The sequence below is a fragment of the Podarcis bocagei genome (assembly GCF_964188305.1).
Source record: "Podarcis bocagei genome assembly, chromosome: 11".
Classification (NCBI taxonomy): Eukaryota; Metazoa; Chordata; class Lepidosauria; order Squamata; family Lacertidae; genus Podarcis; species Podarcis bocagei.
In genome coordinates, this window is record NC_138136.1 from 28,597,465 (window position 1) to 28,623,929 (window position 26,465).

At 38.4% G+C, this 26,465-nt stretch overlaps 1 protein-coding gene across 4 annotated transcripts in view; it reads left to right on the forward strand.

Moving 5' to 3' along the window:
* Positions 1-26,465, forward strand: part of KIAA0825 — a 173,850-nt gene that overhangs the window by 70,514 nt on the left and 76,871 nt on the right. For 3 of the 4 annotated variants that reach the window (XR_014012757.1, XM_081212319.1, XM_081212321.1), the window contains 3 exons: positions 599-758; positions 4,150-4,305; positions 9,015-9,109. Coding sequence is in view for 3 of the 4 variants with exons in the window: in XM_081212319.1 (XP_081068445.1) it covers positions 599-758; positions 4,150-4,305; positions 9,015-9,109 (411 nt within the window). In the remaining variant the exon portion in view is untranslated. Of the gene's footprint in view, positions 1-598; positions 759-4,149; positions 4,306-9,014; positions 9,110-18,392; positions 18,583-26,465 lie in introns of those variants that run through there. The other variant, XM_081212320.1, reaches the window with a different exon arrangement.

Sequence of the window (26,465 nt, forward strand, 5' to 3'; positions counted from 1 at the left end):
TGCAAAACAAAATGAAGAGAGTGAATCTGACCCTCCACCCACCCGGAAACAAAGCAACTAGTGATATAAAGTTACCCGTTAAGTAGCCATCAGAAACATTTTAACCTGCACTTAGCATAGTGGCTATTTGTGTTGCATTTTAATCTGGACTTAAAATATTTTGTGATGAACAATGAGGTAATGCCAGACAAAGATACAACTTTTTAAAATCAGAAATACTTTTGTTTAGTAAAAGAAAATGAAAACTTATATTTTTCTTATCATTTCATTTGGAAAATGAGATAAACGTAATTATAAGAAAAATATTTATCTAGTTTTATTTAGATTAAGGCAGTGTTTCAGAACAGCATTGACAGGGAAAGATACACGTAAGGATAAAAGAGTATGAAAAATAAATGATTCATCAGCAGTGAAAATAATTATGCAGAGTTCTTCTTTTTCTCTTAAACTGCACAAGGGCCCTTGCAGAAACATGTTATTGTAGTTTTAACTACTGCAGTTTAGATAAGTGTATATGACAGTATTACTCTTCTGGTTTAATATTTTGAGTTCTGTAGTATTCAGCACTTTGTAATACATGCTTCTTTTCTCCTTCTAGCACTATTATTGCAGCAGAAGATAGTAGAAGCTTAGAAGAGGAAGCTATTGAGCTTGAATTGACTGAGCAGAAAATAAACATGATGGTCCTGGATATCTGCCACAAACCAGGTGGCAGTGAATACCTGAGGCAAATTTATCACATCATCCAGCTCAATGAGGTAGGGAAACGGCCTTTTTTACCGAGCAATTAGGTGTGTAGTGGCCTGAGGCAGCGTCTGCTGGCAGCTAAGGGTTAGTCAAGGAGGTGATAATGCTTCGTAAAGTCAATACCTAACTCAATATCGCACTGTCTTAGACTGTTCAGTTTAAGCTTTTCTTGCATCTATTTAGAAAAGGTTACTTTAGAGGAAATTATATTCCTTTTATTTATGTACTTGAACTGTGGCATGCTTCATTGACTTTTTTTCTGAGTTGTATTTCACAGACGACAAGGATACGTTAGCAGTTAAAATATTAATAAATTAATAGTATTACAAAATCTGCCACTTTTTACTTTTTTATAAAACAGAATGAAAAGTAATAACTAATTTTCAGTAATCTATGAAAAGAGAAGTCAAACATGAATTTGTACATATAGAACATGTAGACTAAATTTAAAACATTTTCAAAGTAAATGCCCTATTTTACAATACCAACCTGAAATCAGTGAAGGTACATTTTACCAATGTATGAGCATAAATGTTACTAATGTAGAAAATGCACCTGCAAAACCAGAAGTACATAAAGCTCCTGCTCTTCTTCATCGGCCTTTGGATGCCATTTTCTTTGTTTCTTTGTTTTCTTTGTTTACTAAGAAAACCCATACCTTTACAACACTGTCAATTCTTACAGTTATGGGCTGACTCTGCCTGATGCTTCAAATTCATATGCATAATTTTACAATTGACCAATACAACTATGACCTGCTAATGGAAACATTTGCTAGCTTTAGATTATGTTTGCTGTTTGCTTCCTTTCCTGTCTTTTAGGACCCTAATGGCCATCAAAGGTTAAAATATGGAGCATGAATTAATCAAAATAATTCTCACTTTGTTAATCACTTGAGAAGCTGGAAAAAGTAGAATGTGCCTTTTGATGTCATACAAGCTGGTCATGTCCAATTTTGATTTGGAGCATATAGGCAGAATGAAAGTGTAGGCTGGTTTTAAATGGAATAGTCTTATTAGTTTTTGATTATGAACATCCACAATCTTACTTATCCCTCAGTGTTGTTTCAGACCCAGAAAGTTTGTTTTGGACATTTTTGCTATCATACGCCAATGCTTACCCTGAGGGAAATGCAAAAGCACGGTCCCATTCTAACAATGGGATATGAAATCCTAAAAGTATCAGTTGCATATTGATACTCCATGAACACCCTGTTCCCTAAGATGTAAATAACTACACATTGCACAGGATATTGGTTTGGGGTCAAATAAGGGCACAACTTTATTGGTTACAGATGTGAGGTTTGGCCATAGGCATTGTGGTAAGCAACTGCATATGTCATTCCCGCCTGTCCGCTTGGAGTGTTTCTAAGGCTGAAGCTGGTCTAGGTCAAATTGGGGCGTCCCCCAAGCGGTTCCTGTTGGAGGAATGGCCCTGGCCCCCTTCTAGGCATCGGACAGAAGCTGCTACTCCTGGATTCTTTTAACAGGATATCCTTACCTGTGGAGGGGCAGGCGGAGGCTACAACCTCCCCTCCAACCAAGATTAGGCTCACTCATGCCTATCCACCTTACACAGTTGTGACGATTGCCATGAGGTAGGCAAAAACCCAAATGGCGATGCCAATTTGCCAAGTGGGGTAAATTCCTGCTTGGCCCCTAAAAAATTAGGCAACTGACGTTGTCCATAGCAAGGTCGAAGCATCTAAAAGGCCCTGCCAGCTGGGCATTTAAACTTCCCCTGGGCCAAGGGCCACAATTGGTCAGTTGGTCCCGTGTCCAGAGGAATGCCCCCTAACTCCTGCTGCCATTGGCCCATTTGGCAGCAAGAATACAATCCGGCCTGCGATAGGTCGGTTTGGCAAGGAGTCCTGGGGCCCGCCTGAAAAGCTACCCACCTGAAAAGGGAGCGAACGGACTTAGATGAGAAGTGGCATGTGGAAGAACAGAAGAGCTAAGAAGAGAACTTCTCATTTGATTTGAGGAAAGTGTCATTATACTTCTTGCCTAAATGAGGTTGGCCTCGCGGGTTTTTCTGACTATAGCTGCCCATATGGGTTTCTTGGAAGAGAGATAATGGCCCCTTCTTAAGTCTCATCCAGACTTCCTTTTGTGCTGTGCCTTCCAGGCATAGGTCTGCACTTTCAAGGTCTGAGTGGTTTTCTTTTTGAACCACTGCTATTCCCAGAAAAAACGATACTCAACACTGAATTGGAACAAATGGCATTCAGGTTTTTCCTGGTTTGCCATTTGTTCTGATTCAGTGGTAAACAGCAGATTTTCCCAGGGAAAGTGGTGGGACCATAAAACAAAAAGAAAACTGCTTGAACACAGGGCTGGAAAACACAGGCCTGTACCTGGAAAGTGCAGCACAAAAGGAAATCTGGAAGAGCCCATACTCTGAGTCTCCTTTGATATTCCTATGAGGCCATTCTCTGTTTTTCCTGCTTGTGTCCCTGAGGGAACTGATTATGACCAACTTATTCATTACTAGGAAGTTCTACGTCCCATAGCATGAGAGCTACATTAGCTATTTCCAGAGCAGGGGTCTGCATAGCTTGCAAACTGTGAGGTCTTGGTCCATCTTGTCTTCCACATAGGCAGAGGAACTGTGAGGTTATTTCTCATAATCAATATACACACATTTTCCCTGACCATTGTTTTCAGTGAATTGAAATTCTATTTGAGTGTTACTACAATGGACATATGGAAAACATATTGTATGCCACAAATAATTAATCTAAAAAAAAGCATTCGCTCAAAAACTTCTCAGTTGAACCACCAGATGTTTAGTTCAAATTTTGAAATGGGTCTTTTTGAAATATTTAATATTTTAAGACTAGAGAACATACATTATTGCATAAATCTGTATGTTGAATACTGTGTGAAACATATGTGATGTAATATATTTGATATGTAATCTGACTCTCAAACACTATTCAGTGAATGCCCACATTTTGGAACCAGTGGGTACATTCTTTTTAAGGATGTCGTATGGGCACCAGTAATAAAATGGCTACCAGGGCTACCAGGGCAAGGAATAATAATAATAATAATAATAATAATAATAATAATAATAATAATAATATCTTTATTGTCATTGCCCCCTCTCGGGGACAACGAAATTACTTGGCTGCTCCATCCACCCAGGTAGGGCACTCCACACAAAATCAAAACAACTATAAAAACACTAATTAAAACAATACAGTATAATACAGCAAGGAAGATTAGATGACTTTCAAAGTCCAGGCTTCCCATTCAGGGCCGAGATCGCTCTGGAGAAGAAGCTGTTCTTAAGACGGCTCATAACACAAAATGGCTACCACATCTAAAAGATCGGGGGGAAAGAAACAGGATCCCAAAATGAGCACAATTTATATCAATCTTGGCTTCTTTTTTAAAGGAATATTTGAATGAACAGCTGTCTTATGAGGAATCTTCTGAAGAAAACAGGTCAAGCATTAGACCTTTAAACATGACATTCAGAATCAAAGAACAGCATCCTGGTTTTGACCCTTTCCAGGTACACAGCCTGTATTGCACTAATGTGTTAGAAAAGGTTAGTGATTATTTTAAGCATTTTCACTTCCAGTTGAGATAAAATATTGCATGAAGTAATTGCATGAAGTAATTGCTACCAAGAAAAACGAAAATCCAGTCAGATGGTTTCTGACAGCTGTGATGTTGTGATAAAAATATATGGACAAAATCTAATAATTTCCACTTCCCAAACTTTCCCCCTGTATATATGCCCCATCTGCAACTTATCAGTAAGCTCCAAAAATAAAGAACTATTGCTGTATGTCATGGACTGTTTGGACACAGAGGAACCAGCTGGGGAACCACCAAGAGAAGAAGGCTCAGAGTCTCGGCAGTGGTGATGGTGATGAGTGGTCAGAGGAAGAAGAGGGAGAAGGGTGGGAATAGATGTCAGAAGCTGAAGAAGTAACAGGGCTTAGTGAGCTGGGAGAGTCTGTGGCAGAGAGGAAGAGATGAGTCAGGCTGGGGAAGCGAATGGGTGCCTCCCCCTCCTACTGTGACAAGCTCCCCTCCCCCTGATCTTACAGAACCAGAAGAGGCATGGCTCAGGTATCTGATTATTATCTTATCTGCTCTGCAGTATGGCAGCTTTTATCCCAATAGGTAAAGTGTCCTGGGGAACCAATAAGATCCCATCAAGCCATATATTATTATTATTATTATTATTATTATTATTATTATTATTATTATTATTATTACTACTACTACTACTACTACTACTACTTTAATCTAAGTTTGTTGCTAAATGCAGACTGAGATGCAAAAGCTTGCCTGAGAGCTGTCTTAACATGCTCTTTTGCATACTTGGGGCTCCTTTCAAATATCCTGTAATGGTATGGAAGTTGCATTAAGAACATGGTTCTCTTTTCATATTACCTCAATCACATAGCCAACTTTAATTGGTTGAATGTGTTGTCATCACAGGTATTATATGACTTTGATTCTGTGAGAGATTTTTGCAGTCAAACCTAACAGTGCATGTTTATGCTAGCTAGTAAATGAAGGGTTTAAGGAACATAGAACTGTAAATTGCTAGAGAAGGCTTGGTTAGGTTATGCCCCCTTACCTTTGAGGAGGGAGACAGAAAGACTAGTTTCCTACTCCTCTCTTTCTCTCTCCTCTTTGAACCATGTAATGGACCAGATGTTTGAGGCTGAGGCTTCAGACCACATATTTGAGACTAGCTTCTGTATTTTGTAACCAAAAATACATTGCCTGTGTTGTTTCTGCTGTAGCGTTGAATAATGCATGAGAGCTCTGATTATTGTAAGTAAAGCATTTAAACTTACTTAAGGTTGTGGTCTATTAACTCTGAGAGAGGTGGAGCCAGGGAAGCACAATTGCTTAATACTGGAACATTTTATGATCTAACAACCTATATTTCCCACGCTTTGAAAGCACTTCGGATATTTCTGTTTAAGCTCTACTGGAGGCTCTTTTGGCTAGAGAGTGAGTGAAGCCCTCCAGGCTTTTTAAATTCAGCCAGTCAGCCATTTTTCTTCTGCAGTTTCCCACAAACATGGGAATTCAGGTATTCCGCAGTTATTTCCCAACAGATTCACCAAAATTTCCCAAGGAAGAGGACCAGTTGTGAAATAATTCCACCATAGTATCAATGTAAAGGAAAAGTGAGAAAAATCAGGGGGGGGGGGTTATATTTCCTAAAATCACCCTTTTGCTACAAAAATGCTCATAGGTGAAATTCAACCATCAATCAATACTTTCATATTGGAATTCAATTTTTAAAAATAATAACCACATTAATGAAAAGATGTCCACAGAGCTAATTACGCTATTGGCTTCAGATAAATCCCTCTTAAGTTGGAAATTTGACTTTTTTTTATTCCATGTGGTCCTAACTAAGCAATACTAAAGAAAGGAATTGCTTGTTTTAGATAAGAGAGTAAAAATTAAACTAGGTCTTAATTTGTAAAGCAGATAATAGTTTTATCATGTCTGTTACAGCTCCCTCCTCCATTCATTAATACTGTAGTAGCACAAGACCTTCAAATGCTGACAACTCAGGGCAGAATTTCTCTGCTGTGTGACAGGACTGCAATGCTCTATTAATCTGCAAGTGACAAGCAATAGTTAAATTGGATTACAGAAACTTTTACTGTGCTATCTTCTTATCAGCCTGTGGACAACTATCAAAAAAATTAATTAGTTTTTGTTTTTATTCTATTTTATACTGGCAATCCATAGATATATAAAATAGCCTAATATATCAATACTATAAAATACAACCATAAAATAATTGAAATTGCAAAGAACTATATGGACCCACTTGACTTTAAGAAGCCCTATTCAGAGTGGGGAGGCAGGTAGTAAATAGCTGTGGGATGGTTTCAATGGTGATACTTCAACTATGTCCCCATTCCCTAGTTAATTCATTTTGTATCCTCTTTAATGGTATGTAGACACCAGTTCAAAGCATTTGTTGCTCACCCAGACTTTTAAAAATGATTGCATCTCTGTAAAATGGTACTCTGCTTATGGGGTGCTCCCACTGGCAGAAGGCAGTGAGTGGAGTTTTGCCAATTTTGTCTCCCTATGTAGTAGTAGTAGTAGTAGTAGTAGTAGTAGTAGTAATAATAATAATAATAATAATAATAATAATAATAATAATAATAATAATAATAATAATTTATTTATACCCCGTGCATCTGGCTGAGTTTCCCCAGCCACTCTGGGCGGCTCCCAATCAAGTGTTAAAAACAATACAGCATTAAATATTAAAAACTTCCCTAAGGCACTTGACCCTCTGCAAACCTGTTCTAGAGGGTTTGGGGACCCTCCAGAACTGTATGAAAGGTAATGTTGTGGGCTGCAAGGGGAATCTGAAAAAAATCACCTTTACTCTGTGTCACCATTGGGAGTCTTGGCTGGACAGAACATCCTTCTGTGAATGAAAGGAGACTGAAGCCTTAGTTTTTTATCTTGCTGCTGTTTTAAATTGTGTTTTTTTTCCCCTTGGTGTGGATGTTTATTGAACTGCATGGACCAATGATCTAATTCAGTGTGAGGCAGAATTCTGCCTTGCTTCTCCCTTTGTTTCCCAGGCTTTGGAATGCCCTGGCAAAAGCCCTGCAAGATCTCACAAGAGCCCCCAGAACCCATGTGCTGAGCATCACTTGCCTGATAAGCAAGGCAGAGAGCTCTCAAACTCTCTGCCATTAAAGGCCTGCTCAGTGTGCCAGTTTCAGGTGGTGAAGATACTCGTGTGGGGTGGTTCAAAGGGGACAGTTCAAGTATATTCATTTTTGGAATGTAACTCATGCACAAGATGCGATTGTACTCTATTTCATGCAATAACCTCATTCATCTAGCACATGGGTAGGCAAACTAAGGCCCAGGGGCTGGATCCAGCCCAATCGCCTTCTAAATCCGGCCCGTGGACGGTCTGGGAATCAGCATGTTTTTACATGAGTAGAATGTGTGCTTTTATTTAAAAATGCATCTCTGGGTTATTTGTGGGGCATAGGAATTTGTTCATCCCCTCCCCCAAAATATAGTCCAGCCCCCCACAAGGTCTGAGGGACGGTGGACCGGCCCCTTCTGAAAAAGTTTGCTGACCCCTGGCTAGCAAAATCTGTTTTATGGAAAGAAGAGAAGTAGAACAGAACAAAGATAACAATACCACTGCATTGTTGCTAGAACAGGTGTAGTTGACCTATGTGAATCAATCCCAAGGGACTCTGTCATGGATTTCATTCATGGCTGAGGCTGTGTACACACTTTGGCATTTGAAGTGCTGTATCTTATAGTTTCTCAGGGTTTCCGAAACATGGGTCTCCAGCTGATTTTGGACTGCAACTCCCATCATCCCTAGCTAGCAGGGCTAGTGGTCAGGGATGGTGGGAATTGTAGTCCAAAAACAGCCGGAGACCCAAAAACAGCCGGAAACCCTGATTTAACTGAATGGTTACATTTGTCAGCATGGAGAAAAGTGCTGCAACTGAGGGATAACCTTCTGTTGCGGCAAACCTAGTCCTCCTCCTCAAGTGTAGCCTTCACTGAAAGGGATGCTGTGTGCAGTGCAGTGTTTTTCCAGGTGCCTCTGCATTATACAAGCCTTTTCCCCAGTCATCTCTCCACCCAGTATGTGATAATTACATGCACTTTTATATTTAATAATATAATTAAAGTTATGTAATCACAAGTTTTGCTTTGTATGTCATACTTTCTTGTGTATAACAAGTGACACTGTTTATAGAAATTTAGGACAGTTATCTGGTGACTGGGCTGTCTTACAAAACAGCAGATAAGTAAAATATCACACTAATTATGAAACATCATTCATTCCCAATTCCAGTTACATGGGGAGTTTCTTGTTGATAAGGTTGTGCTGATGGTAAATAAATAAATAAATAAATGTAAATTGCTACAATACATAAAAAGTTGTCAATTATTTTGTTTTTGTAACTGATATCAGGATTTCAGAGAAAGCGGTTTGGCAAAATGCTGTTAACAGTTGGAAGAATAACTACTCAAAAATTGATTTATCTTTATATAAAGAATGGCTACGTCCCCAAATGGATTTATAAATTAATTGCTGTCTTATTAGAATAAAACCCTTCTTCCCTGGGCATGATTGATGCTATCTGTCTAAGTCCTTGTTTCAGCCACCCCCCTCCTTAGTTAGTTTATCACAGCTGGAGCTTTAATTTACTGATCATATTAACTCTGATTAATAACTAACAATACCTTCTTCTTATATATCAACAGTCTACCATTACTGAGTGCAAATGGGATTGGTCAGATTTGCTGCCGAGTTATTTGGGACTAAATAAAACGACCTTCATGGCACTACTGGAGCACAGGTAATACTTTTTTGGGGGAAGATAAAAGTTTCTCTTGAGTTCTGTAAGTTTTGTGTTCTGTGCAAAGCAACTTTGCAAATAACATTTAAACTGCTTGTCTAAAGATTTAATTTGAAGTTCTGCATGTGTTGTGATGCTTTTCTGTCTTCCTGTTGCAAGTTCCTTGTGAACTTCTGAAAAGATGCTACTGAGGGCCACAGGCCCTCTGTGATATTGTGCAATGTGTTGGGGGGCTGAAGTTGGAAGGTGGGAGTGTCAAGAAATTGGATACCCACCCCTTCCACAAGTAAAGGTGTCTTCTGATCATAAAAGGGGCTCTCTCAGTACAAAACTAAACAAACAGTGGAAAAAATAAACATGGAAGGGTTCTAAAGGGATATACAGGGGGCATTTACATCTATGTGCAAGGACCATTGAGGGACCCCTTTTTAGGGTATCAACCTACATTGCCTGACAAGACAGTGGTATCTTATGCGGCATAAGAAATTGCAGTCAGAAAGGTATATTATGGAGACCAAAACTGTATGCATTGGTATCTCCAGTGTATACCGTATTTTTCGCACGATTGGACGCACCGGACCATAGGACGCGCCTAGTTTTTTTGGGGGGAAATAAAGGAAAAAAATTTTCCCTTTATTTCCCCCCCAAAAGCAGGTCAGGGAAACCGAACCAGGTCGAGGAACAGCGGGATAGTGGCGCTGCGCCTCCCTGCTGTCCCCCGAGCTTGTGTGGCTGGCTGATGTCTGCCTAGCGCGCGGGGCGCTCTGCTTCAGGGCGCCCTACCCGCCGGGCGGCAGGCTGCTATCCGCAGCTTGGGGAGCCTTGTGGGGAACTGCTGCAGGGCTCCCCACGCTGCGGGTGTATGCCTGGCGCGAGGGGCGCTCTGCTTCAGGGTGCCCCACCCGCCGGGCGGCAGGCTGCTATCCGCAGCGTGGGGAAGCTTGCGGGGAGCTCCTGCAAGGGTCCCCATGCTGCGGATGTGTTCCCAAAGCGCCGGGAGCTCTGCTTTCAGGGCGCCCGACGCTCCGGGAAGCAGGCTGCTATCCGCAGCCTAGACACGGCTAGCGGAGCGCTAATCCCGAAGCTTGGGGCGTGCGGAGCTCAGCGTGCCCCAAGCTTCTGGGCGCCGGCAAGGTCTCCGCTAGCCCTGGGAGAGCCCCGCGACGTCGCAGGGCTCTCCCAGGGCTAGCGGAGACCTTGCCAGCACCCAGAAGCTTGGGGCGTGCTGAGCTCCGCACGCCCCAAGCTTCGGGATTAGCGCAGTGGTCCGCTAGCCCTGGGAGAGCCGCGCGACGTCGCGGGGCTCTCCCAGGGCTAGCGGAGACCTTGCCGGCACCCAGAAGCTTGGGGCGCGCTCAGCTCCGCACGCCCCAAACTTCGGGATTAGCGCAGTGGTCCGCTAGCCCTGGGAGAGCCGTGCGACGTCGCGGGGCTCTCCCAGGGCTAGCGGAGACCTTGCCGGCACCCAGAAGCTTGGGGCGTGCTGAGCTCCGCACGCCCCAAGCTTCGGGATTAATGCAGCGCTCCGCTAGCGGTGGGAGAGCTGGGTCTCCCTCTGCTAGCAGATAGCTTCCTGAAGCCTGGAGAGCGAGAGGAGTCGGTGCGCACCGACCCCTCTCACTCTCCAGGCTTCAGCGAAAGCCTGCATTCGCTCCATAGGACGCACACACATTTTCCCTTGCTTTTTAGGAGGGAAAAAGTGCGTCCTATGGTGCGAAAAATACGGTAATATTCTTTCCTGGTGTTGGTGTGCATGAATGAGCTTACATGAATGAGTTGGCATGAAAGGAATATAGTTTAAGTATGTCTATAAAGAGATCGTTTGTAATAAAACAATGTGATTGTTCCATTGTGGGCAGAACACTTAATTTACATTTAACATGTTAACACAAGCCGCCAAAATTATGTTGAGTGAAGGTGTGACAAATGCTGCAAGTTCTGTTTATGGCGATGAAGCAGATTTTTGTATTATATATAGTATTGTAGAGAAGCAGGAGTTGGGTGAGGTATGCTCCTTACGAAGAAGTAGCTACAATTACCGTACATCCTGGTCCAACTAGTGCACTCACTAAGATGAGCTGTTTAAGTGTGTTTATGTGAAGGCTGTGGTACTGTGATCTCTGTTTGAGAGCTTAAGGCTGCAGAAAACAACCCATTTGCAAATGGTACAGAAATGAGTGCTGTATTTGTGCTATATTCTGCTGCGTTTCTGGAAATGTCTTTAATGTCATGTGAAAGCTCAAGCATAATGTGGAAGTCAACAGGAAAACATTGGGAAAACGGAATAAACTGCTGTGTGAATCCAGCCTCAGACAGCATGAGGTTTATAACTAAAGCAAAACTTTTAAATCGAAATGTGAACTGCTATTGAAAACTTGAGCTTGGAAATCATAATTAATATGTGTAAAATGTGATCTGATTTTCAAACTGCAGTTTGTGAAATTGTGAAATAGCATGCCCCCCCGCCCCGTTTTGATATGTAGTAGGGGAGAGTTGACCAGGTAGTTTCAGCTGTTCTGAATTAGCTGTGTTTTTAAGTCCCAGGTTTCTGCTAGTGATTACAGAGAATTGTGTAGCATTTAGTAAAACTGTTGCCCCATATATTATACAGTATATTTACAATGGATGCTGTTGGAAAAAATGGTAACATATCTTTCAGAAATCAGTAGTTTCAAAATTGCAAACTGTAGCCAGGTCACCTGTAGAACTTTAGAATGTAACTAGTATGAAGTAAAATATTTTTCTTGTTTAGAGTTATCACAGAGGAAAACTGAATAAATCATGTATATTTTTTAGTGGATACACAGACAGCATCTGTTGTGAATGTTAGCCATATGGCAAGCTATTTATGGGGAAATGTTTACATTTATAATGTTTATTGTGTTGTTGATTATCCATATATTCAGAAAATGCTGTTCTAAAATCTTGTTCCATCAACAAGCTTAAAATCTTTTTTATTATCATGAATTTGAGCATTATATGAACAGGTTTAATTGAGCATGCAAAAGTACCTTTTTATGGCATCTGATGTGTTAGCATAGCATGATGAAGTGACTCTCAATGAGTCTGATCTGTTTGTAGAAAAAAAAGAGGTGCCACATAGCCCACCCCACCCGCCTTATAAAGTAATAGGGTGGTTAAGGAATATACTAAAAAGAGGCTTACTTGTCACAACCAACAAATTCAAATTAGGGATGGGTACAAATTCAGAACTGTGGGAGCTGATAATATTGAACTTTCCCAGTATCAACATTCTCAACTGAATAACAAGCCAACCCCAGACCCTTCCAGATTTGGGCAAATTGGTGGAACAGTTAAGCTAAGGTTTTCTAAAACAGACAGACAGACAGACAGACTGAAACATACACTTTGGATTAAAATAACCAAACTTGCCACGGGCATGCAGTAATAAAGTTTAACATTATCTGATGTGGATCCACCCTTAAATCCACTCCTGTTTTGAAATAAACAGGTTTAAAATTTTATGCTGTTTGTTTATAAATGAACACAAGACGAGCCTGCTGGATGGCCCATCTAGTCTAGCATTCTGTTCCATCAGATGCCTGTAGGAAGCCTGGAAGCAGAATGTAAGCACAATGCACTCTGCCCACTTGTGATTCCCAGCAGACCATTTTTATTTTCATTGAAGTGCTGGGCCCATAAAAATCCTGTTGGTGCCCCTTTTTGAACACCTGGTGCTTGTTGATGGTGTTTTTTCTTACTTCTGATGGCATCATCACATTTCTGAATCATTCTGTCTGCTTTAGGTCCATCCACTGCTTCAGAGCTGAAAAGTTATCTGTCAGCCTCATTGCACCTCCATATCATTTCACTGGGGCATTTACTGGTTACTGGTTACCGTGCCATGACAGAGAATGGGCACTTCATTTAGCATGTCAGAAACTATACAGAGCTGAATTCTTGCTATAATACCCACTCGAATGTTTGTGCACCTGAATGTAACTCAGGACTCTTCCAGATGACCTATTTGTTATTCATCTTGATTTGCTTGCACAAAACTTACACAGAGGTTAGGATATATCTGGTTTTATTGAGCATTAATTCTTATTTATTTATAGGACCATTATAGGCAGTGAATTTTGCTTGCACAAAACTTACACAGAGGAAGTGAATTTTATCTAAAAAAATGTTTAGGGTACTCTCACTTTGACTCAAGAAAATCACCATTTTATACTTAAAATCAGGCAAAATAAATACAGTAAATGGACAAAAGTACAAAGATTCACAAAATCTTTAGGGGTATGTGTACCCCTGCGTCCCCCCCAGAAAAAAGCACTGGTTATAGGACAATAAGCATTCATCCTGATTTCCTTGTGGGGTGTTTACATGTCTTCCCATTAAGCTTTCGTTCATCCCAGACTTCTCAGAACATTTCTCCATTACTTTCCAAACTTCTAAAAGTAAAATGAGTGTTTGTCATTACTAAATCATATGACAATATTTTATCAAAATATGTAATATAAAACTAACACTTTCTTAAAGGTCTCTTCTGTTCTGGTCCAAGCCTTTGTTTTTCTGCACTGACCCATCTGAGCTTTAGGAAGCACAGTGTAGTCCTCTACGAATTGATGGAAATTGTTCATTCCCAAGACCCTGTTGGTCATGCTCCAGGATGTCCAGCACTACCCTAAATTTGGAAAAAATGTTCATGTATAAGCTTGGGTTTACTTTTCTGTGATAAAACTGATTATGAAGCCATTATTAGATTTTACCAGTAAAGCATATTTCTTATCAGAAACATAATAATTCTAATGACAAGAGATGCAGCCTTACAACAGACCATTTACGTAACACATTAAAAATAAAGAAGTTCTCTCACTGGTAACTCAGAAAACTGAGTGTAGCTTAGCTAATGCCATTCGTAGACTTTTGTCTTCTGATGTTTGAGAAGCAAGTTTTGTTTTGTTGCTGATGCAGAACTCCACATCTTTGGCTCATTACTTCATTGTGTGTTTTTATTGAGGGAAATACAGTAGTTCTGTTCCTTAACAGAAAGGCAAATCTCTTTTGCAATTCTTTACTCATACCTGGGAATAAGTTCCACTGAACTCAGTGAAGCTTACTTCTTGAGCTGCTTGGGAAAACAATGGGATATAAATATAATAGTAAATAAATGCATTCAATATAATCTACTCCTTTTCTCTCATAATTTGACCTACATTTAGAGATCATACATCATGATATTATGGAGTTACATAAAATAACATAACTATGACAGACAATTGCCACATGTGAACATATATACATGTTCCATAAGTGGTCATCATATGCATTGTTGGTATGATGACATTATGGGTACACAAAGTGGATCACAAAAAAGGTACTTCCTGTACCTTTACAACTTATTTCTCCAAACCAGTTTTTGGAGATGGGCCCATAAAGTGAGGGGTATGGCTAGAAAAGTTGTTATATATGTGGGATGGGGTATTGGATAAAGCATGGAAAACATGACAAAGATGTGGGAAGGGTTTTTTGTTTTGTTTTTAAAAAACACCTATAAAAGTGTAATATATTTTATGATGTTCCCATTAGTTCTGTTTAGACTCACTCACACATCACACAATGCCAGTCTTTGGCTTAGTGCAAATGTGCAGGCTCCCAGTTAGGAGCTTGCAGGTGCCACCTTCTTCTCCAGTCTTCTTTACTGCTGTACTGTACCAGTGTAAGCCGATGTTTGCCTTGGCATGCCTCCTGAACATGGGACTATCCAGACTAACCATGAGCTGCAACCAAGGCTTGTTCTTTGTTACAGCTTGTGGTTCATAAAGACAGAGCTTAACTATGAGTCCTGGTTTAGATTAAACACTAAATCAAACCTGGGATTAGTGTGGTGTGACAGCAGAAAGAACTGGGGAGAAAAAAGGGGCTACAAGCTTGTTTCTGGGAGCCAAGATTTGGTTTAGTGCAACTGCGAAGCAGGTCTTTGAATTAAATATTCCTGAAAATACTCAGATGGCCCATTTGTCTAGATAGCACTAGCAAACTATTGTTTTCGGTGGGCAAAGCCCCTTGTTGTAAGACCTGCACATTATAGTAACAAAGAAGCAGAGTATTGTCATTCCAAAAGTTTGCAATATGAAATATGTCACTGAGGAAAGGGTTTTTTTTATTAGTCTTTAGATTGACAGGTTATGACAAAACTGTATTCATGTTGCTTGAATACATCTTTTGTCTAGTTTTACATCCTTTTTTACTTGTCTAGAAAATGACATATTGAGGTTTTCATTTGCTTTAACCAGGTGTGGTTTTCTGTATAGGAGATATCTTGGTAGGACTGCAGTTGAAAGCGAATGAACCAGTGAAGCTTGGAAAGGCCATGGCCCTTCTTCAGATGGTAGCGATAAGTTGAAAGACTCATTAATCAACAGCAGAGTCACAGGTGTGGTAGCTTTCCTACAAACTGCCAGCAGACTGTGAAAGTCATATCCAACACACAGTACTGTCAAAGTGGACTTACAAACACTCTTATTAAGCCTTTATCTCCTCTCATTTTTAGTTAGAAAAATGCTATAGTTTAAGGAGGGAAAATTGCAGTTCTTTTTTTATTTGTTTGAGGCTATTTTCATTTCTGTAGGTTACAGTAAATGAATAACTGCATCATTTTACACAGATTTAATGGCTCTTGATATATATTTAGGAATTGGTTTACTTAGTTCTCAAAAGAATACCATACATATTTATTTTAAAAAATAACAAGCTTAATTTATAATGTTACTGAACTTTAATATTGGCAGAAAATAGGTGGACAATTGCTGTAGGAATGAGGTTATATGCTGTATGTGCATGGAGCCCAGTGTGAAGCATGCTCTGAGTTCTACCCAGTACATATGAGCTATAACCCTTAGATTTAGGAACTATGTAAGAAGCAGCCTCATTGTGAAGAAGCTGATTCTGCAAAAAATGGAAGGCCTGAATGGGATTAGATATAGATTGCTAGTCTTGTGACCTCTTGACCTTTGCAGACAACGAGAAAGTTACCTATAGATACAAAATACTATTTTAATAGTATTATTTGAAATTAATGAACGTAATGAAGTTAGGCCCATTAATTTCAGTGTGTGTGTGCGTGCGTGTGAAGAAGTACACCTTATTGTCTGTCCTGAAGCAGCCTCTTCATTGTACAATAGGAAAATTCCATTTGCAGAACATTAATTTCCATGGCCCATCTTAGATCAGAGCCATTGCCATCAGTGCAGAAAAGAATGGAATGGCCATTTTCTTGCCTTTGTTTTGGATAGCTCTTTCTATTGTTGTTTAAATTCATAACAGACACCCTTTTAAGAAATGACACACTAAAATAATATGGGAATTATCTTACTAATTGTATTACTAAATAACCTTACAGCCATTTATATACAACCAAACCTTTTCCAATGAAGTGTTAATGAAATTAACAATAAAAGGGTATAATAACTTTTGAAATAATTATATGGGTAATGTAACAATACATTTGCTTAAAAACGGAAAGCATTTATATAATATAAAGCAAAATCTCTGTAAATGCTATGTTGAATCAAATACATTCTTATTGTTTCTCAAATACAAAGAAATCTTTTTAAAAAAATGCAGAATAGTGGTATCTCTTAAAAGATAAATTTTCTTAGCTTAATATTATTCCACATGTGGTTTTATTTTCTTTCTCCCTGCTCCCAATGAAAATAGCATTTAGGCTAAAATGCTGTCCACATTTCCCTTGGAGTAAGCTCCATTGAGAACAATGAAACTTACTTCTGAGTACGTATGTATGGGATTGCACTGTTCATATATTTACCTCAACATTTTTTTTAAGCATAGGCAGAGCTTTTTTTCAGCTGGAACTCACCAGAATTCAGTTTTGGCACCTATCAGGTGGGCACCATTGCCATTATAAGAAACCAAGGGAGGCGTTCACAGTGCGTTCCAGCACCTCTTTTTCTGGAAAAAGAGCACTGAACATAGGTATTCTCTTCAGTGCAAAAATTATTGTATATACCTTGTGATTGTGTTAAAATATTTAATGAATTACTTTAGAATTTCAGCTTACATTCACTTGCTTTTACATTTTTAAATGTAAAATATTATTATTATTAAAAGCAGGGCTTTTTTCAGTTGGAACTAACTGGAACTCAGTTCCGGCACATCTCAGGTGGGCGCCATAAGAGAACAAGGAGGTGTTCATGGTGAGTTCCGGCCCCCTCTTTTTCTAGGAAAATAGCACTGATTACAAGTAACTAGGAATGGAACTCTCAGCAGGGAAGCATTCTGAAAGAAAAGATATGGGCTTGTATTTTATTTGCAAACAATTATTCAACAATTTTCAATTACGTAGTTTCTAAATATGAGGTTTAGATTCTTAAGCTGCCCTGAGCCAAGTCAATAAGAAATGTGCTCTGTATGTGTAAGATGAACGGACTTGTGTGATGCCTACCCCATTCATAATAACTCTTATGCATCACACTTCCATGATTTTGGAGTTCTTAGTTTGGCTTCTTTATTGCATTGTTTAGAGATGACATCTCAGGGATTTCCTAGGACGTTGGCAGTTGCACATCACCTACCCACAAGAGAATTAAATGACCTGCCAGATCCCTAGAAACAGAATAGTTCTTATTTATTGGGACATTTCTGAACAACTCAAGAGCATGCAAAACTTGGCAGAAAAGTAGCCTGAGAGTACAAGGTGATACAAGAAAGTAGAACAATAGGTAGAGAGGATTCTTGCATTGAAAGGTCTTGAATTACTCTCGCAAAGGTAACAAAGTTAAGTGGTCTCCATGGCCACGGTTGGTTTAGTAAGCCAATATACATTTGGGATGATTTGCTAGTGTTTGGCATTGTTGGCAACCAGTAGCTAAAATTCACTTGGCAAATGTACACACAGTTTTAACATGGATTTTTAAAAACTTTAACAACTTAATACATTATATTCCTAATTCCCAGTGATACGCTATTTTACATTTATAAGTGCCTGCCAGTGAAAAATTCTCTCTTCATAATTGCCCTATCAGTAGATCAGAAAGCAGAGTTCCATCAATATGGTTTAAAAAAGTATTGTATTTAGTGTTATTTTTATAATATATGTTATCAAACATACTACCTACAGACAAATATTAAATGCATCAAAATGTGTAAAATATTAAGTACATGGGAAATAGATATCAATCCAGTAAGTTACAATCTTTACCAATCTTGGAAGCTAATAATTATTACATTTAGAATATAATGATATTTTAATTTACTTCAGATTTTATCCGCTCTATGTCTCATTCCATTCTGAAAACAGTACAAGGCAAACAGAAAAGACAACAAAGGACACATCTGCCAGGTTCCTCTGCCCAACACCAGACTTTATTCATGATGCTCACCAAAACCCTTCTCTTTGGGGTTTTATACATTAACTTTATCCTTTTTGTAAAATTTGGGCCTAGTCCAAACTTTTCCATTCACTTTACAAAGGAGGTCCATTTAGTTTGAATGTATGCATTTCCTGCATTAATAAAATATAATGCAGTTGGTGTTCCCCTGATCTTATTGTTTTATTTATTGCTTGGATAATGTCCAGCAATCTTCTCTATTTAATAAATCCCATCTGATCCATACCAATATGTCTAGGTAATATTTAATTCAATCTCTCTAGAAAAATTTCTACCAGCATCTTACAATTTTGGTTCAATAGTGAAATAGGTCTATATGACTACCTTCCAGGGATGTTTGCCTTCTCCTGTGTTACTACAATTTTTGCTTTGGCACATGTGTTTTTAAAAACCATAGTTTTCCCTAATGTACTCCTCATACATTATTGATGTTCAGGTATGTTTATTTTTTAGAACTCTGTTTTAAAACAATCTTAATTCTGGCATGTTTTGCTTTATAAATATCTGAATTTCATGCAAATGCTATTGTGGTATTATAAGGGATTTCAGTAACTCTTTTTTCGTGTTGGGTAACCCATGGGAAATACACTTTGCTTAGAAATGTCTCCATATCTATGAGACTTATATAAACTGAAATAATATGAAGAACTGTGCTGATATGCTGACAGGGTACATGGCACCTTACAGAGTTATGTGGTAGACATAGGCATGTAGGGGCACTGTTAAAGTGGTAGAAAGGCTTCAGGAACAGGACCATTATACAAATTTGCACAAAATTTCAGATTCTGAATTACATGTATAAATTTAGGCTGACTTTCTGTCTGTAAGAGAGAGCGAAAAGGAGGAAAGAGGCAGGAGAGCCAAGTCCAAGCACAAAAGATCTCATGCTCTGACCCCCTGAGACCACCCCCTAACAACACTGCTGTGGACATATCTTCAATCCAAAGAAACTTACAGTGTAAAATAATTAAGAGGTAGAAGGAAAAGGAAGAAGAAAAGTATGCTTCACTTACATTACAGTTTGGAATGAGAGTTAAGAAATACAGACCCTCCAAATGTCCCTAATTTCCACGGACAGTCCTGGACTTAAAGAAGTCGTCCCGGTTACTGATTTGGTCTCGGAATGTCCCGCTTTGCCTTAGGACGTCCCTATTTTCACTGGAGAAATTTTGGAGGGTATGGTTATGCAGTCCCCAAGCCAAGGAAATAAGTAACTATACAACCTTTAGAAAACATCTAAAGGCAGCCATGTATAGGGAAGGTTTTTAATGTTTAATGTTTTATTATGTTTTTATATATGTTGGAAGCCACCTAGAGTGGTTGGGGCAGCCTAGTCAGATGTGTGGGGTGTTGTTGTTGTTGTTGTTGTTGTTGTTGAATAGGGTGTCCCTATTCATCAGAGAAATGTTGGCGTGTATGGAAATAAAGGTGGGTTTGAGGTGGTGCTATGGGTTAAACCACAGAGCCTAGGACTTGCCGATCAGAAGGTCGGCGGTTCGAATCTCCGCGACAGGGTGAGCTCCCATTGCTCGGTCCCCGCTCCTGCCAACCTAGCAGTTTGAAGGCATGAAGTGCAAGTAGATGAATAGGTGGAAAGGTAAATGGCGTTTCCGTGCACTGCTCTGGTTCGCCAGAAGCGGCTTAGTCATGCTGGCCCCATGACCCGGAAGCTGTACGCTGGCTCCCTCGGCCAATAAAGCAAGATGAGCGCAGCAACCCTAGAGTCCTTTAACAATTTAGTGTTTTTAGACTGTGAATGAATTACTGACTGACATTTAGGAAAGCAGAGCTAGCCAGTGAGACAAAGACTATAATGAAACATGTATAAATAACTATTGATGTTTTTAAAAGACTTTTCTGCTGCTCTTCCTGGGAAGAGAAGTTTTTACTGCCTCCATAGAAAACAATCCAGGATTTTAGTGTAGCTGTGACTGCATAGCAGATGATCTCTCTTACTCATGTCATTCCATGCAAGAATGTGATTGTCTTCTAAACTTTAATTTTTTGAAAAAAAATTTACTCTGTTAATGCCAATGCAGATAGTCAATCATTATTAAAGCCATGTTGTAAGGGGCAGGATTGTGGCTGAGAGATTGTGAGCTACATCAGCCCTGCAAAGTAACAAATAATAAAATAATTGTTGTTGTTGTGTGTGATAATCCTGAACTGTGATTCAGGGTCATTAACCTGGTGGGATTGTTGTTGAATAGTGAAATGCAGTGGAGAGGGGATTGTGAAGTTTTTTGCAGCTCTAAATGACTATTTGTCATGATTGCAGTATACTACCTCCAGGATTAGACAGAACATGTTTCTGAATGCCAGTTGGGCAAGGGGTCAGGTAGTTAGCTGCACTTCTTCAAACAGCTTGTCCACATTCTCAAGCCTCAGATGGAACTGTGTTCTGGATGCCTCCAATGGAATTGCTCCAATAGGACTTAGTGAGGCATGCAAACCAGGAAAGAGTCTTCATAGCACTTGGACCTCCTTTGTGCTTGGCTGCGATTCAACCCCAGCACTTCTGAACAATATATCCAGAAAGTGTTCTGGGTGGTCATTAGAAATGCTGGGAGGTTTTGGTTGTCCATGTGAAAACTTCACCTTTTTCAATGTGACATACAGTGGTACCTCGCAAGACGAATGCCTCGCAAGACGAAAAACATGCAAGACGAAAGAGTTTTCCGTTTTTTGAGTGATTCCGCAAGACGAATTTCCCTATGGGCTTGCTTCGCAAGATGAAACGTCTTGCGAGTTCTTGCGAGTTTGTTTCCTTTTTCTTAAAGCCGCTAAGCCGTTAATAGCCGCTAAGCCGCTAATAGCCACTAAGCCGCTAATAGCTGTGCTTCACAAGACGAAAAAACTGCAAGACAAAGAGACTCGCGGAACGGATTAATTTTGTCTTACGAGGCACCACTGTAATCTGTTCTAGCAGTGGGGGCAGGCTGTTCGTGTTGTCCAGAAAGGCCTAGGAAAAGTCTGCATGAATGCTTAGTGCATTGAAAAAGTACCTGTAGATCTATTCACATGTTGCAATGTTATGGTTCCAGGAGCTGGGCAAGATAACTATCCTGCTTTGCTTTTCTATGGAAATCTATAACTACTTACCAGCACTGTTATTGTGTGTTATTAGCTATTTTCTAGCTATGGCATCTTATAGTTCAATAGCTTCTGATGTTTTACAGTGGGACCTCGGGTTAAGTACGGGTTAAGTACGGGTTAAGTACAGGATAGTTCCGGAGGTTCGTTCTTAACCTGAAACTGTTCTTAACCTGAAGCACCACTTTAGCTAATGGGGCCTCCTGCTACTGCTGTGCAGCCGCTACACGATTTCTGTTCTCATCCTGAAGCAAAGTTCTTAACCTGAAGCACTATTTCTGGGTTAGCAGAGTCTGTAACCTGAAGCGTATGTAACCTGAGGTACCACTGTATATTATACTAGTTTTCATCCTGGCTGCCATTGGGAAATCTCTTTATCCCACCCCACCTCCAAAGTTAAATTGTGTGAAGAGAGAACTTTCCCACACCTGAATTCTATTCTATGTTTAGTGTGCTGTGCTCTCTCATGGAATGCTGATCACTCTTTTGAGGCAGACTTCATGTTTTGAGATGTGTGATGGATGTAATGGTGTCTCCTTTTCAGACTTTTCTAGCAATTAGAGTGCCTTAGACTAGATATATACAAAAATGTTAGCTGTCTTTCTAAGGAAGTATTTTAACAACTTTGATACCTCTGTCCATAAGCTAAGCCCAAACTTTAAATATCTGACAGTGTGGAATATACTCAACCAGGCATATTTCCAGATTATCTGATAACAAACTATTACATTTAGTTTGGAAAATTAACATATAATCAATTAACCATATCCTATATTCATAGAAGTATACAGAAACCTTGTCTTGAACATTTTACTTTTTAAGTCTGCCATCTTGAGTGGGTGGTATTTTTGTTCCCGAATCACTTGAGTGCTTTCATAAATATCTCTCCTTGTTTTTCCACTGATGATTGTTAGTATGTGATTTCTGTGAAGTTCTTCTACTAAAATAGTTCTTGTTTACCTGACATTGCAATAACATAGTTGTTGAACATTTGTTCCAGGATGTCTATATTACAGTAAAGAAAGAGAATATCAAATACTGATCATTAGAGTCAAAATGATGGAAGTGTGCCATTCCATAGAAAATTGGTTCAAAATCTTTTTGGATTTATCTAATGTAAATAAATGCAATAAATTGAAGAAACTATTTGGAAACATCAGTGATACTACGTTGTCTATTATTCATTGTTTCTCAGTTTGGTCGTCATATAGTCTATTGGTTGATACAATAGCTGGGTGAAATTGTTTCTTTTATCTCTGTTTTTCTGAAATGACTGTAGAAAAATAACAAATGTTTGATACCATTTTTTGTTTTGCACAACAGCATTTACCAATATTATTTACAAATTTGTAATGCAGAAACTCATAGTTCAGCTAACATTAATTAGCTGCACAAATAAATGTAAGGGAAGATATGATGTTTGTTAACTACTCTAAGTTTCAGGTTTTTTATTATTTCTGTGCATTCCGAATCTATCAACAAAAATGCACTGTTAGTTTACCCGTAATACATTTGTGAAGCACTAAAGTAATCATCTAATTTTGAAACATATATACACTTCATTTTCATTCTACAGCATTTGCATTGGATACTTTGGCTATCTTTTCTCTACAGTTTTAAATGTGTGGGAACATTAGATGAGGATCTTTTTTATATTTAAATGAGTGAGCTTTCTGTCTAGCAAGTGTCTCATTGTCGCAATGTCACTACATCTCAAGATTTGACCTTTTGCACCATATGGATTCATGATAGTCCACGTAGTTTTACAGACCAGATTGCTTTTGTCCCCCCGCTAGAGGGTATCAAAGCCTTTTGGACAGGAATTTTCAAGTACTGATAGATTTGAAAAAAACAAAACTAATTTTTTGCATATTCTTCGCACCGCCAGATGTCGCAAAGGCTTCATTCATGAAATGTTTTTTATCCAAAATGTGGCACTACTGGTATTGTGTTTGAGAGGGCATGACAGGTCACTAGATTGTCCTTCAAACGTTTGATTTACACATTCACGAATAGGTCAAGTTGAGAAGATAACCACATGTCTGACATGGATGTTACTACCATTTAGACAACTGGTGCAGTTACGTTAGTCAGTAGAATCCCTATTACTCTGAAACTATAACTTAGTTTCCCTCTTCTTTAAAAAAAATGGCTACTAATATTATTCAGCTAAAAAGGTATATCTTTTGAAATTAGATATTTTATAGATTCATGTTAAGAGTTTTTCCTCCCCTAGCTACTATTGGCTAAAATGTATAGGCCACAATTTTTTAAAACTTTTTTAAAAATCTGTCTGAGATGTATTGCAGAATAAATTTCAGGTCTGTGTTACTGTGTATGCATAAATTGACAGTTCAACAAGTAAAAATTGGGAACATGGATTTGATTGATTTTTTTATTGAAATGGAATGAGAATGATAGTGGATAAAGTGATCTTCCTTATTGAAAGAAAATGTGGTGTTTTTCAACATGTCTCCATAAGGAATGCAAGGCCTGTCAAAAAACTGAGCAACACATTATATCTCTTAAAAGGTGAATTAACATAAGTATGTCACTTAGTTTATGGATCAAATTTCACCCTTGTCAGTTTTATTCAGAATATCATAAACTTTATATTGTAAAAATAGTGTTATTATATTATGTTTTTAGAAAGGATATTCACTGAAATTTATTGCAATTAAAAATATATTTACCTGAACAGTGTCAGTTCAGCAAATTGTCCAAAATTTGTATTCATATACAGAACTTTGTTGAACTCCAGGTACCTTTAAGTACTTAAAATAAATGATCAAATAAGTGATTTCCCGGTGTTTTTGTTTAATGTGCTTTGCCTGTGTATGTAGCAGCTGTCAAGATAAACTTGACATGTGCATCACTTTTAAGTCAGTTATGATTCCCCCCAAATAAGCTGAGCTTTATTCTTACTAGTCTTGTTTTTGTATGTATAATATGCTAATTGTGCAAATAGTTAATATTAATTTACTGAAGCTTCATCACAATGCATTTGATATTGCCACATTAAAATCAATGGATGGTTTGTTGTTGAATTCACAGCAGCAATGTTATATCCTAAATTTTATTAACCAAAATTGGTTGATAGTTGACAATTTATCTACATCTATTTTAATTTTACTCAGGACTTATGTCTCCTAGTGCATTTTACAGGGTGAAACCATATTTATCTATATATATATCTATATAATTATTTGTATTGTTTTTTATGGTGTTTTTATTGTTGTACACTGCTCTGATACCTTTTGATATGGTGCTATAGAAATACTTTTATACATAAATATTATATAGTCACATTTAAGATTGCATAAGCTATAATTGTCTGTCCAGTCAAACAAAGTGGAGTTATGCCATTTGCATATCTCTGGGTGTACACGTGTGCACATATTACATGGTCATCCTTATCCATAGATAGGGATAATTAGATGGGGATAACTATAGATAGATAACTAGATGATAGAAAACTAGATGATCATACTGAGCCACTAACTCGCTTACGGTACTTTAATAGCATTGGCATTTTTTTCATTTATATTGAAAATACTAAGTGGCATATAACATAGTCATGAAAGCACAAATACAACAACCAATTTATAAAAGCAATAACAAAGAACATAATGCATGTATATTCTGCAGCATGTGTGAGAAATGTGGTGATTATTGACATTTACCAGTAATTATCAAGATTTGAATAAACTCAGAGAGAAATATCAGAAAATTTAGCATTAAATTTAAAGCTGAGTACTTTCAATAAAAAGTACTCATTTTTGTAATGTTATCTCATTTAAGTGATTTCCTAGTAAAAGTTGTTTTTCTTATTCTTAGTATAAATATAAAAAGCAAGGATTGTGACTTAAACGTTTCTGACATTTCTTGCTGAGCCACTTAAGGAATTAAGAGTCAGTGTCAGCATTCACTCCCATTTCTGACATCTACCATGTTATATTCATACATAATGTTGATGTGCACAGCATTAGATGCGCTTTGATATACATAGTGCCAAAATATGTACAGGCATTCAGAAGTTTTATGTGCATGTAGGAGCAACACTAAATACTAAAAAGAGGCAAACAAAATATTTCTTAATAGCAGATATCTGAATGTGTGGTTGTAATTTTATTTTATTTTTTATCACCGTGGCTCTAATCTAGAGGAGGCATCTGGTGGTGGAAGGGGTAGTGGCGATTTTTGCTGCTTCTCCCTACAGTTTCCCATATTGTTCCAAAGCATCCTCCAACCCTCAAGAACATATTTTCTTAGATGGGTGGGTGGCTTCCAGGGGAAAGAAATACCCTTCTGCCAACAGGACTCTCCACTGGATGGGAGACTGTCACTAGCAATTTAAATTAACAGGTTCAGTTACTTTACTTACTTTATTTCCCCCTATATATGAAATAGGTTGTTGATGAGTGGCACTTAACATCCATAATACCTGAATGTTTATATATAGATTAATTCTTCTGTATTTTGATACAAGGATTTTTGACTGCCTGAGTTAACTATCATGTTGCTATTGCATATAAACAGATGAGCATTGAATTTATTTAACTATTCATGGTGTATGATCTCTCATTTCTAAATGATTATGGCGTTGAAATGGTTAGAATATATGTATAGTTTATAATGTATATTTGAAACATTATTCCATATGATATAGACCATGGTAACCACAAAAGTGAAAGTTAGCAACTTTAAAAATGTGCACAAACTTTTTCTCAGCTTTGCATAATTTTACAGTGGGTTGGGGGGTTTTCAAAACCTTATTTTGTTTTAAACTAAACATTGTACAGGATCATACAAAATGTTGCACTTTTGGATACATTCAACATAATGTTACAGTTGATTGTGTATTGCATTATTTTGAAGCACATTAATCA